Source organism: Octopus bimaculoides, chromosome 8, assembly GCF_046866305.1.
Source record: "Octopus bimaculoides isolate indiv1 chromosome 8, ASM4686630v1, whole genome shotgun sequence".
NCBI classification, from domain to species: domain Eukaryota; kingdom Metazoa; phylum Mollusca; class Cephalopoda; order Octopoda; family Octopodidae; genus Octopus; species Octopus bimaculoides.
The window spans coordinates 91,843,288-91,858,287 of NC_142935.1; the positions used below are offsets into that span (position 1 = coordinate 91,843,288).

General features: G+C 34.0%; 1 protein-coding gene across 6 annotated transcripts in view; it reads right to left on the reverse strand.

Moving 5' to 3' along the window:
• Positions 1 to 15,000, reverse strand: part of LOC149134503 (uncharacterized) — a 546,861-nt gene that overhangs the window by 203,532 nt on the left and 328,329 nt on the right. For 2 of the 6 annotated variants that reach the window (XM_089356803.1, XM_089356802.1), the window contains exon 1: positions 14,563 to 15,000. This exon is cut by the window's right edge and continues 876 nt beyond it. The exons of the other annotated variants lie outside the window; for them this stretch is intronic. In XM_089356803.1, coding sequence (XP_089212929.1) covers positions 14,563 to 14,781 — 219 coding nt within the window. In that variant the 5' untranslated portion in view covers positions 14,782 to 15,000. The remainder of the gene's footprint in view (positions 1 to 14,562) is intronic. 6 annotated transcript variants of the gene reach the window in all.

A 15,000-nucleotide genomic window follows, 5' to 3' on the forward strand; every position in this document is an offset into this window, starting at 1 on the left:
TTATTTCCCTCATACCCGCAACATAAAGTCCTCACACCAGACCTGTGCAAAATCAACAAACAGATACTTACAATATAACATTCAACTGTCACAACCTCGTGATTCGGAACAGTACAAAAGGAATATCTGTCCCTTCACAATAGAAATCCTTTAAAGTCTACAGAATTTAGGCATTACAATATTTGATGAACATAATTATCGTGGTTTATTCACGAAGAGTTGCTATTGTTCGATCAAATGAACTACCTGCTCTATGAACAATCGGGTGTGGAGTCCGGCGGTCGAGGTGATCACTTAGCTGCAATCTATACTTGCAGTATTTGACAAAGCTTTTTGCACAAAGAGTTTTGGCACTCCAGGGCCGAGAGAGATTGGTATCAATTTCTCAGAACAAAACCGTCCGAAAACGATGCACTTCATTAGAGACTTTAGCGCGTTTATAAATGTACCACGCTGGAGTTGATGTTTCTTTTACCCACCTTTGAAGCACACGCACGGTCTTTCTAACAGATTTCCACCCAGCTCCGGATGGCTCATTGTTATTCACAAGGTATAGATTAATCAGAAGCAATGAGGAAAAGCACTTTCTCAAAATGTAAGGGAGTTCAGTCAACCCCAGGGCATCGTGATTGCTAGCCGAACTTTATAACCATGTAGCCATGCTGCTTCTCTATATAATGTTACCAAAATCTGCACACCACAACGACTACAATTTTTCTCCAGGGATATAAAATTCTCCAGCAAATGAATCTTTGCAAAGTTCAAACTAAGCTCTATATTAGAATACCTTCCACATCATGCAAATGTTGTTATTCGTTTAGAATCTTCCGTGTAAATAAGTCGGTCATGGGGATATACCTTGCTTGGAAACAAGTGAAGGTTGGCGACAAGAAGAGCATCAAACTGTAATAAAATCGATCTCAGTGAATTCCGTCTGATCTATGCAGGTGTGGAAAAGAGTAAGTTAAGCTGATGATGATATAAGGCATTCTATCAGTACTAAACATTATTCTTTCTTTCTTCTCATCGATTTTATTCTCTCTGAACGTAATTTATTTTTCGTGCGTGCTATTTTCTCTCCCACAAAAAATATTGTTTTTTTATTTTTATTGCTGCACCCAAATTCGTATCACAACTGATTGAGAAGACAATTTTTAACCAGCAATATACTGTTGAATGCTATAATTAAACGCTATTTTGCACTGTAGTGCCTTTCCAGACAAATCGTATTTTTTCTATGGATACATATAGAAAAGAAAGAGAAAAATAACGAGAAAAAGAGAGAAAGACGGTATTAGAAAAAGAAAAATGTGGCAATGAGAAGGGAACAAAGCCAAAACAGCGAAGACGGAGATGTGGTAATTTTGGAATCTCAACGTGATCAGAATTTAATTCCTGTGTGCTAATGAAGACACTTTTACACGGAACACTCGAAGATACAGCAAAACTGGACAGGAACAACAAGAATACATTGCAGCACGAAGTTCTTGAAGACTAATAATTAATATAAAAGAAATTCACCTGACCAAGGGAACATGCATTTCCTGGAATATTAAATTCCCGCAAAGTAAGGGAATGCGTGATTGATTTTTAAAGAGAAAAATCACATGATGTAAATCATATAAACAAAGGGCAGGTATGGCCTGTCGAATTTACATAAATGTATGCGTTTTTGAAATATCAAATTCACATGAAACAAGGGAGCGTGTGATGTTTTTTTTGCAACAAATGCATACGAATCTTATCACATAAAGCAAAATAACATCATAGGTTTGCTGAATTATCGAATTCCCATGAAGTGATTCACATTGAAAGAAGGGAATGCATATTTCTGTAGTAGCAAAAGCCACATGAATCTACTCTCAGGAAGCAAAGTAAGCATGAAATAAGGGAACATATGTTTATTGGTATAGTGAGATGAACATGAACTTCCTCTTCATGTTTTTGAAATGGTCATTGGAGAACAAACTATGAAGATGTTCTACAAATAAATAAGCATGGCTGTGTGCTAAGAAGGTTAATTCCCAACCACTTGGATCCAGGTTCAGTCCCACTGCGTCGCACCTTGGGTAAGTGTTTACTATTATAGCCTCAGGCCGACCAAAGCCTTGTGAGTAAATTTGGTAGACGGAAACTGAAAGAAGCCCGTCGTATATGTATGTATATATACATGTATATATCGATGTGAGTGTATGTCTTTGTCTCTGTATTTGCCCCTTATCATCGTTTGACAACCAGTGTTGTGTTTATGTCCCCGTAAATTAGCGGTTCAGCAAAAGAGACCCTCTAAGGCGGTACTGCAGTATGGCTGCAGTCAGCGGAATGAAACAAGTAAAAGAATAAGAGACTACAAGAGCAAACAAACAATCAGCTTTGTGGTATGAATGAGATTTTTTGAATGAAAGACACATAGACATAGACTTACACTAATGCTTGTTTCTATGTAAAGTTATTCATGAAAGATAATTCAGTATTACACTGAAAGATCGCTTCTTACTTTTTAGTAGAACACGTATTTATTAAAAGAAAGGACTGATAGTGACTTTGAAGTTTTGGCTTATCAACCGCCATCTGACGCTGCTCTTGTTTGCTCCTTTCTCTTTTTATATAGTTTTTATATAGTTTTATATAGATTTTATATATATTTTTTTTCTGTTGTAAGTGACAAGATTGCTATATGCCATTGGAAGTTACTGTCTAACTCTCAATCCATGAAATAAAATGCAGGCTGGTCATGTGAAATCTAGGCTGTGCATGACTCATGCTTGTTACAAAAAGTTAGGGTTGTATCATGCATGTAAGAGCAACTTTTTGTAACAAGCATGATTCATACACAGCCTAGATTTGAAATAGAGAGTGAAGTGGAGGAATGAAAATAGACGTGAGATATGCAGGGATATTGTATCTTCAGTTCCATTATTTAGGCAGAATGCTATACATATAAGATTCCTGTACTTTGTACTCTCTATTTCATATCTTATCTAGAATAACTATTGCTTAACCATTTTCTCACACCGTCTCCGATGAAGGGATATATAAAATATGCCGGAAACAGCTGTAAGATCTTCTATTTATAAATTTTCTGAAATCATTCTTAACCTTGGATTTTTATCTCATTCTGTTAATTTTTTTTATATGTACACATGCTGATATATGGCCTACGTTGGACTCCTCATTCGCATAATCAGCGAACCTGGAGCTTCACTATGGTCTGTCCATAGCACTTACTCAGTAGGTCTTATTGACACCATTACCTCTCATAACCTATATATATACATATATATATATACATACATGTATACACACACAAGCACACACACAGGCACACGCACACACGCACACATACACCCCCCCATATATATATATATATATATATATATATATATATATATATATATATATATATATATATATATATATATATATATATATATATATATGTTCGATTCGCTTCTCTCAGTTTCCGTCTACAAGATCCAAGTCTTTGGTAGGTTCGAGGCTATAGTAGAAGACACTTGCCCAAGTTGCCACGCAGAGAGACTAAACATGCAACGGTGTCATTGAGAAGTCAGTTTTTTACTACAGTCGAGCCTGTGCCTATGTATACACACACACACACACACACACACACACGAACACACACACACAAGGAAACACACGCATACACATATATTTACAAGAATGAACTTATGCATACATACACGCACATATACGAAATAGAGGGCGAGAGAGAGAGAGAGAGAGAGAGATGAGATAAGGAGATACAGAGAGACTGGGGAGGCATCATATATTATATATGAGCAATTCGCGTTTCTTGACATGTTATTAACGCCTCTATGATAAATCTTGTGAATGTGTTGAAGCATCGATGTAGTAAAAATTTGATTTCATTTGTTTGTGTTGTATTAAAGTTGTTAATGCTATTTTTTTTTGTTTTCATTATATTATCATTGTTTTTTTTTTACTGTTGTTCTTGCTGTTGCTGTTGCGTTAGAAGTGTTAGTATTGCTTTTGGTTGTGTTTGTTGTTGATGTTGTTGGAGCTAATTTTCGGGTTCGTCTGTAGCCTTTGGTTTTCGTCCAAATCTTTATACGAAATGTTACTCACAGAATATATATAAAGGAAAATAATTATGAATTAAATCATGTATATATATATATATATATATATATATATATATATATATATATATATATATATATATATATATATATATATATATATATATATTATACATGATTTGTATATATGTGTATATATATACATCTATATATGCACGTATACATATATACAAATATACATATATACAAATATACATATATATAGATATATATGTATATATATATACATACATAGCATAATATGGACAATATATTATAAACACTATATATATATATAGGCATATATGTGTGTATATATACCTACACATATATATATGACATAAACAATAAAAATGTACTTTATGGTCGTATACATGTATGCATTTATGTATACATACATATAAGAGTATATAATCATATGTATGTATATACATATCTATGTGTAGGTGTATGAAATGCATATATATATATATATATAAATGCATACATACATACACACATATGCACTCGCAACACACGCCTACACTAAAATTAGTGATGTTCAGCATGACCTTGTATATAAACTCCTAAACACCCCCTTTACAATCTCATATATTGAATGCAAACTGCTTATTCTCAAGAACATGTTCACATACATACGCACTCATCAGAATAACATCAGCATCTTTCTGATTTGAATATCGGTAAGCCGGTAGAATGTAGCACTAATCAGAAAAGGGTCAAATTTTATGTCGGAGTAAACCTGACCATTCTAATCAGGGAGTTACCGAAATACCGTTTCTACTTAGCATCAGATAGTGACACGTGATCTTAGTTCACTACATCATCGAGCACTGAAGGAGGAACTGTTTGATGGGTTCAAATCACGCATTCACGGATTCACATTGAAATATATATATATATAAATTATATATATTTATGGAAAAAAACGCTGGGTTTATTTTCCTTATGAGGTTTTTTTTCACGCTGACTACTTGATAAATTCTTATAAAGATTTTATCCTATATTATATATATATATATATATATATATATATATATATATATAACTATACTCATAGATACACACACACACACACACAACACACACACACACACACACACACACACACACACACACACACACACACACACACATATATATATATATATATATATATATATATATATATATATATATATATATATATATATATATATACTCTTTTACTCTTTGACTTGTTTCAGTCATTTTGACTGCAGCCATGCTGGAGCACCGCCTTTAGTCGAGCAAATCGTCCCCAGGACTTATTCTTTGGACGCCTAGTACTTATTCTATCGGTCTCTTTTGCCGAACCGCTAAGTTATGGGGACATAAACACACCACCATCAGTTGTCAAGCGATGTTGGGGGGGGGGACAAACACAGACACACAAACACACGCACACACACAGACACACACACACACACACACACACACACATATATACATATATACGACGGGATTCTTTCAGTTTCCGCCTACCAAACCACTCTCAAGGCTTTGGTCAGCCCGAGGCTATAGTAGAAAGACAATACAGATTCATGTGATTACTATTAAGTAATGCAAAATGAACCGTAAATTTGTCGCGCGTTGATCGCATATATTTCATCTAATGTGTCTTTCGACTTATGTGTGCATACATATGCATATGTACATATATGAATGTATGTACGTACGTGTGTATATTGTGTTTGTGTGTGTGTATTTCTACTTTGAGTTCAACCCGCTCGTTAACAAAGCGTGTATGTATGTATAAATGTATGTATGTATGTGTGTATGTATGTATGCATGGTGAATGTTCGACAAGCGGCACCAACGTTTCGAATCGTATGATTTTCCTCCGGGACACAACTATTATACGCTACATTTCATGGTGTGGAGTTCTGTATTTTATAATTGATCATAGAATAATTTACCACACTAAAAACGAATAATATGCATTTATTCTTAAATGTATGTATGTATATATATATATACATGTGTGTGTATATATATATATATGTATATATATGTGTATATATATATATATATAGATATATGCATATATATATGTGTATATATATGTATATATATGTATATATGCATATATATATATATATATATATATATATGCATATATATATATATACATATATATACACACATATATATAGGGGAGAATGTACGAAAAAAAACAATAACAGACGAGGACAGGTGGTGTAAACAACAAAAGGATGTATTAGTATGACGCCCGGGGAATACGGAAAGTCTTTGACGTTTCGAGCTACGCTCTTCAACAGAAAGAATACGGAGAAAAGAAGGAGAAAAATACGGAGAAAAAAAAATTGAATGGTGTTGGTCAACGGTCTATCATATATGTATATATATATATATATATATATATATATATATATATATATATATATATATATATATATATATATGCGTGTGTGCATGTGAGAGCACATGTGAACGTCTTGTGCGGGCTATTGCTTATGGATTTGAACTCTATCGTCATGTTACCTTGATGTTCAATTTAATCTTGTATAGTTGTCTATCTGAAGGAAGCCGCCTGCAGAGTGTGAATATAGACAATTTGAGCTCTGAGGTGGTAAAAGTACTTTCAGAGTGGTGTGACATACAGAAAGTCTGATGAGCAGAGGTTATGGTCTATGCGCATCATATTAACTGACGATGAGGTGTTATATAGATCGCAGCTTCAGACAAATTTATGCTACTGTAGTAGCGATACAAGATATTTCGAAGAACATTGCAGCAAAGCGGCGTGATAGTGGTGACAGACATGGCATGCAGACCATCACATAATTTGTTTGACATTGCGTTTGTACTCTTCTATTCTTTTTTACGAAAACAGTGTGCACATGCACATTGCGTGTTCATACTTCCTTTTCCGGTTCTTACTCAAAACTGTTTACAGATCACAACAATCCCACAAACCGCAGATACGACAATTCGAGGAAGAGAGAACTATGCCAACAGATGGCTGGTACGCCTTTTCAGATGATTTGATTGGAGTAAACTCATACTAGGTGCCTTGCTGAAGGGTATGTATGTATGTATGTATGTATGTATGTATGTATGTATGTATGTATGTATGTATGTATGTGTGTATGTATGTATGTAAGTGTGTATGTATGTAGGTGGGTGTGTAACAGTGAATTGTTTTATACACATATTGAAGAATGACTTCAATATTTGAGTTTTGTGATATTCGATAATACTATGATACGTTTAAGTGTATCATCAGAAGTTGGCCTACTTGGCAGTCCAAGCCAGAACCGACACACCTACTACAATATCCGCTTGACCATCACCTACGCTCACAAATATATAAGCCATATAAACGCTCACCTACGCTCACAAGTTTTTGTTGTTGGCACTCCGTCGCTTACGACGAGGAGGGTTCCAGTTGATCCAATCAACGGAACAGCCTGCTCGTGAAATTAACGTGCAAGTGGCTGAGCACTCCACAGACACGTGTAACTTTAACGTAGTTCTCGGGGATATTCAGCGTGACACAGTGTGACACAGTGTGACAAGGCTGACCCTTTGAATTACAGGCACAACAGAAACAGGAAGTAAGAGTGAGAGAAAGTTGTGGTGAAAGAGTACACCAGGGTTCGCCACCATCCCCTGCGGGAGCCTCGTGGAGCTTTAGGCATTTTCGCTCAATAAACACTCACAACGCCCGGTCTGGGAATCGAAACCGCGATCCTATGACCGCGAGTCCGCTGCCTTAACCACTGGGCCATTGTGCCCAACGCTCACAAATATATATAAGCCATATAGACGTTTGCATCTAGTGACTTTGGACCAGACAATGAGAGCCAAATAATATCTTGGATGCGGATACGCATTTGAACGGCTGTTAATGGAACACGAAGTTCTGGTGCTATGGATTGCTGTCCACGTATTTTACTCGCGAATCAGTTATCATTATAATGACACTGTTTATGCCACGGACAAACACGTCTGATATAGCGAGATGTTTACGAGAGCTTTGTTCGAAAATAACGTTAATTTATACCTCATATTGCGAATAACAATAACGAATTAATAATAATAATAATAATAATAATAATAATAATAATAATAATAATAATAATAATAATAATAATAATAACGATAATAATGATAATAATGATAATAGCGTTCAATCAAAGCGGTGCTGATCTTAAACTCTATTAATCAATGACAGGTTAAAAAAAGAAATTGAAAAGAGACCAGCAAAAATCAAGACTCGAAATTAGCGATTGTTATGGCTATCAGCAATATCGTTCTTCCTTCTTTGTTTATGAACTGACGTCATGCCTCTAAGCATGCTGGGAAGAAATGGAAGACAGGAACAGGCAATTTGCTCTATTTATCTCATCTCATACTCAAACGGACATATAAATACATGCATATGTATGTGTGTGTGTGTATGTGTGTGTGTGTGTGTGTGTGTGTGTGTGTGTGTGTGTATTGTTGCTTTGAGTTTAGTTTTGATTTTGTAATGCAATTTAGTGAAATAAAGGATACGACGCGAATAATATCATCAACAACAACGTTTTCTTATTGTTATTATTATTATTGTTATTATTATTATTATTATTATTATTATTATTATTATTATTATTATTATTATTATTATTATTATTATTATTATTATCATTATTTTTATTATTATTCTTATAGACTACATTGTAAAAATGATGTGAATAAAAATGAAACGGATTAAAAAACCCTCTCTAATCCATCGTCTGAGTGAGGAGGATGATGATGATGATGATGATGATGATGATGACGACGACGACGACGACGACTACGACAACGATGACGTTTATGAGAATGATGTTGGTGTGCTTGATGATGAGTCTGGTGTTCAACTGATGTGAGACTGGTTACACAGCCAAATAAACTTCGATTGATATATGCTCTTAGTCTATCGATGTCTGTATATCCATGCGTGAGTTTCCAGGGAAGGGTGTCGCAGGATATTTCAACTATGCTTCTCCAGCAGTGTCTTGCATTGCATAATTTGATCGTTGTTCTCTGATTACCGAAGTGATGGTGGGAAGAGTGCCATACTGTCACTACTTTTATTAGAGTGTTTCTGCTAAGAAAGATTGAGAATCGCATGAAGCATTTTCCGGTAAGTAACGTCTAACTTCTTTTCTAAAGTCTCTTATTCAGTGACTATCTTGAATAGCAATAGAGAAGTATTTATTCAACAACTGCTTTGAAGAAACTCATCATCAGATTGTCAAGAAGGCACAGTTTTCATATAAATCGGAATCTCTCCGGAGCGTGCTATGCTTTTGCAGTCCTTACACGGACATTTTCTTCTGTTGAAGCAATCTAACTTCTCAGATAGGTAAAGTCCTTAACCATCATCAGGTTGTTGCCTTTCAGAACTCATACATTTCCTGATTAGCTGTTACGTATAAATAATGCTACTAACATACAGGCAGATTATAAATCGTCTTTTCTGTATTAGTTATTTTAGACTGTTTTAAATTGAAGTATTGTTCAGTTAGGATACAAAAATAAGTTTGGGAATCAAGTTGATAAAACAAGCTACAAAAAGGTTATAAATGCTACTGACACACCAACAGATTACAAGCCGTCTTTCTTGAATTCAGACTCTATACTAGCTATATTCTTCAGACAGATGTCCTATGAAATGTGATTCAGTTAGGAGTTTCGGAGCCGGCAAATGTACCAAAAATCTTTAAAAAGAAGTAAAATAATCTGAGACGTTGAAATCAGCAAAAGGCAAGAACTCACCCCCTCACACAAAAATTTAGGACCATTAAGATTTCTTCCCTTACATCATAATGTAAATGAATATTATGTCATGTACTAGAGTAGATTTAATAAATTAATCCCTTTTCTCTCAAATTCAACGCATTGCTACAATTTAAGAAACCAGTGTCAACATCGGACGGGTTTAAACTTATATTATAAGTTCAAATTCCACTGAAGTTAACTTTGCCTTTCATCATTTCGAGGTTGATAAAACGAGGGCCAGTCGAGTACCCACGGACTTGTTCGAGCTGGCAGAATCGTTAGCACGCCGAGAAAGATGCATGGTGACATTTCGTCCGTCTTTACGTTCTGACTTCAAATTCCGCCGAGATCGACTTTGCCTGTCATCCTGTTGGGGTCGATAAAGATAAGTACCGATTGAGCACTGGGGTCAATGTAATCGACTAGTTCCATCACCCAAAATTTCAGACCTTGTGCCTATAGTAGAAAGGATTATTATTATTATTATTATTATTATTATTATTATTATTATTATTATTATTATTATTATTATTATTATTATTCAACAACTTCGCCATATTTTTTCAATTTAGTTTGTGAGCTTGCTACGTATAGTAATAAAGCTTCCAACAGCAACACCATCAACAACAACAACACGACTTCCTGTTCTTTCAAATGGAAGTACAAGAACTCAAATTTGGGGTGGGGGATTAAGTCGATTACATCAACCCCAGTGCGAAACTGGTACTTATTTAATCGACCCCGAAAGGATGAAAAGCAAAGTCGACCTTGGCGGAGCTTGAACTCAGAACGTAGCGGCAGACGAAATACTGCTAAGCATTTCGCCCGGCATGCTAACGATTCTGCCAGCTCGCAACTTCCTGTTGGCGCTGATGATGTAGCTGGTAATCAAAATGGAGATTATAATGATGATGACGACGACGACGACGACGATGACGAAGACGATGATGATGACGATGACGATGATGGTGGTGATGATGATGATGATGATATCGAGTCTCACTCTTAGACTTCAAGGGATAACATTACTAACAACGATATATTTCAGAGGAAACAGAAGGAAGATTCTGTTATAAAAAAACTTTCCATGATATTTGCATTTGTGAAAAATTATAAGATTCGAGTAATATGGTCCAGTTTGTCAGCGATTTACTTAGGATATGGACTGTACTCGTGATAATAAGTTATTGTTGCTGGCATACTCTTGACATTTTTTGTATTAGATCATAGCATGTAAGAACGCCATTTGATATAATCTACAAAGCTTCCGTCATCAAATATACAGTTGTCGTTCTTAGATACCACATTTTTGCGATATCTATTTCAAGTTCCTGATATTTACTAATCTTTTCACGCGCGTTTTCACATAGATGTTGCAGTCTGCTGGGACTGACACATCTACGAGCATATATGTTTTGTTTACATGATTTTTTCCACCACAATATCTGATCTATTATTATTATTATTATTATTATTATTATTATTATTATTATTATTATTATTATTATTATTATTATTATTATTATCATCATCATTTCTACTACTTTCGGCAGTATATATTCTAAAATTGGAACAATACAGAGATAATAATAATAATAAAAAAAATAAAAAAATAATAATGATAATAATAATAATAATAATAATAATAATAATAATAATAATAATAATAATAAAAAAATAGCAACCATACTCTGGGATATGCCAATACACACAGATAGAGAAATTAAGGCAAATAGACCAGATATAGTTGTCAAAGATCATGAAGAAAAAAAAATGCTTTCTAATTGATGTATCAATACCAGCAGATGACGACGTTTCTCTAAAAGAAATGGAAAAACTTTCAAAATACAAAGACCTGGAAATAGAGATAACTCGAATGTGGAATCTAAAAACAGAAACAATTCCTATCATAGTAGGTGCCTTAGGTATAATAAAAAAATATTCAGACAAATACATAACAAAAACACCAGGACTTACAAATATATATAACACAGAAAATTGCACTTCTGGGTACTGCACACATTCTACGCAAAACACTTTCAATACAGTAAACATGAGAGCACCACAGCAAACCACAGCACATACCCAAGGCACACAGAGCTGCGCTCGGTAGTGAAGTGAAAGCACGTTATAAAAATAAAACTACTGAACAATACTAATAATAATAATAATAGTAATAATAATAATAATAATAATAATAATAATAATAATAATAATAATAATAATAATAATAATAATAATAATAATAATGATAATAATAATAATAATAATAATAATAATAATAATAATAATAATAATAATAATAATAATAATAATAATAATATAATCGTGGAAGATAAGATGTCACTATCTACTGGGATCTTCCAGTCAACACCGACAGAACGATCCAGGCTAATCGGCCAGACATAGTCATTAAAGAAGAGGAATAAAATGTAGACTGATAAGGCGTTTGATGAATTAAGTAAATATAGAGACCTGGAAATTGAAATACAAAAGATGTTGCATCTTAAAGCGAAAACTGTTCCTGCTAGTGTGGGATAAGAAAGGGATGTCAGAAACATATAGATAAAATGCCAGAAGAACCACTTCTCAGAGAAATCCAAAAGATTGTGTTGACAAATACTGCTCACATCCTTAGAAAATGTATGTATCAATTTAAATGTATGCGTTGTATTACATGAAGATATTTCGCTACTGCCCCTGCTAGTTCCCCTTCCCAAGCTCTCAGTCATACTGTAACATCTCCTGTCTTTCATTCGCCCTAGGTGTGTCTCGGTGAGTGATTGTAACAAACATGCAGATTAAAAGTAAATAATGATAATAATAATAATAATAATAATAATAATAATGATAATAATAATAATAATAATAATAATAATAATAATAAAAATAATAATAATAATAATAATTATTATTATTATTATTATTATTATTATAACAATAACAACAACAACAACAACAATAATATTAATAATAATAATAATAATATTAAAATTAATTTTCCTTAGAAAAGCCTTATCAATTGAAATGTGTAGTATTACATGAAGACATTTCGCTACTGCCCACGCCTCTTCCCCTCCACTAGCTTTCAGTCATAATGTATCATCTCTTATACTTTACTCGCCCTAGGACGCGGGGTGTGCCTCCGCAAGTGATTGTAACAAGCATGCAGATTAAAAACAATATACCAACAATAATAATAATAAATGCTCTGATGCAGTGCCGGGCACTGGCTCTCATGATATTAACTGATTGGAAATGTTATCATGTACATGTTTTGTCTTGGTATAAAAGTTAAACTACAGGAAACATTCTGTTCCATACCACAGATTTGCATATCAGTTGCTTGATCTTAACCAGTTGAGCGTGTCCCTTGGTGGCTGACCATATGTAGATCTCTGATCAGGAACGGAAGTAGTAGGAGAGCATCTTAGCCATGCGAGAGAGGAATATTTGGAAGGTATGAATGATTAGCCCATAGAAACATGGGTATTTCGTTCAACATCTTTAAACAACCCTTATTTAGGGGCATTCTGAGCGAGATGGGCTACTTGCCCTAAAGAAAATTCTAAGTTGACCCATTTGCAAGGACATGCGCTGTCTGTCTTAATATGAGATCACCAAGTCGCACGCATATGGTTAGGATGCATGTGCCTGGTTTACCCTTATCAAAGGGGTAGTTATGATTGGTATACCGGGTTTCGTATATTTGTACCCTAGAGTCACTTTCATAGCATGCGCTGATCTCTCACTTAATAATAGTAGTAGTAGTAATAATAATAATAATAATAATAATAATAATAATAATAATAATAATAATAATAATATTTTCTATTATAGCCACAAGGCCTGAAATTTGGAGGAAGGGTACTTAATTTATCGACCCCGAAAGGATATAAGGTAAAGTCGACCTCGGCGGAATGTGAACTCAGAACGTAGCAACATACGAAATACCGCTAACTATTTTGTCCAGTCTGCTAACGATTCTACCGGCTTGTCACCAAATAATAATAATAATAATAATAATAATAATAATAATAATAATAATGATAATAATAATAATAATAATAATAATAAAAGACCTGGAAATAGAGATAACTCGAATGTGGAATCTAAAAACAGAAACAATTCCTATCATAGTAGGTGCCTTAGGTATAATAAAAAAATATTCAAACAAATACATAACAAAAACACCAGGACTTACAAATATATATAACATACAGAAAATTGCACTACTGGGTACTGCACACATTCTACGCAAAACACTTTCAATACAGTAAACATAAGAGCACCACAGCAAACCACAGCACATACCCAAGGCGCACAGAGCTGCGCTCCGTAGTGAAGTGAAAGCACGTTATAAAAATAAAACTACTGAATAATAATAATAATAATAATAATAATAATGATAATGATAATAATAATAATAATAATAATAATAATAATAATAATAATAATAATAATAATAATAGCAGCAACAACAACAGACGCAAAAGAAATCACATCATATCCAAAGCCTCACACAAAACCACAAAATGATTTAATAGAAAAAAATAAAAAAATAAAATAAATATCGAAAAATGCGAAAAGAAACCAAAAAAAAAAAAGTCAAACAAATTCAAAGCTAGAACAACAACATCAACAACAAATGTATAGCAATCCACATTACCATTGTGCGCAACGAAGCGATTTCTTCCCGTAGAGGTTCAATTGCGTGCTGTACAGCGTCATGAATAACCTCAGTAAGGGTTCGAATTAAAGTAGGGTCAACGTCATGTGTTTTACTGGATGTAGCTTCAGATTCCGAATTTAAGGTACTAATCCGGTCCCCATCCGACGGTGCATTACTAAGCCACGATATTTTACTCCATCGGTTTGTATTCATCATTTAATCCGGGTCTTAACGCGTGGAATATATATATATCACTTTTAGACGTGTGTGTCTATACATATGTGTGTGTATGTGTGTGTATTTATGCATATATATTTATGTGTGTGTATTTATACATATAATGTTTATGTGTGCGTATGGGTGTGTGTGTGTGTATCTATGTATATTTGTGTGTGTGTGTGTGTGTATGTATATGTAGTGTGAATAGATGTGCGT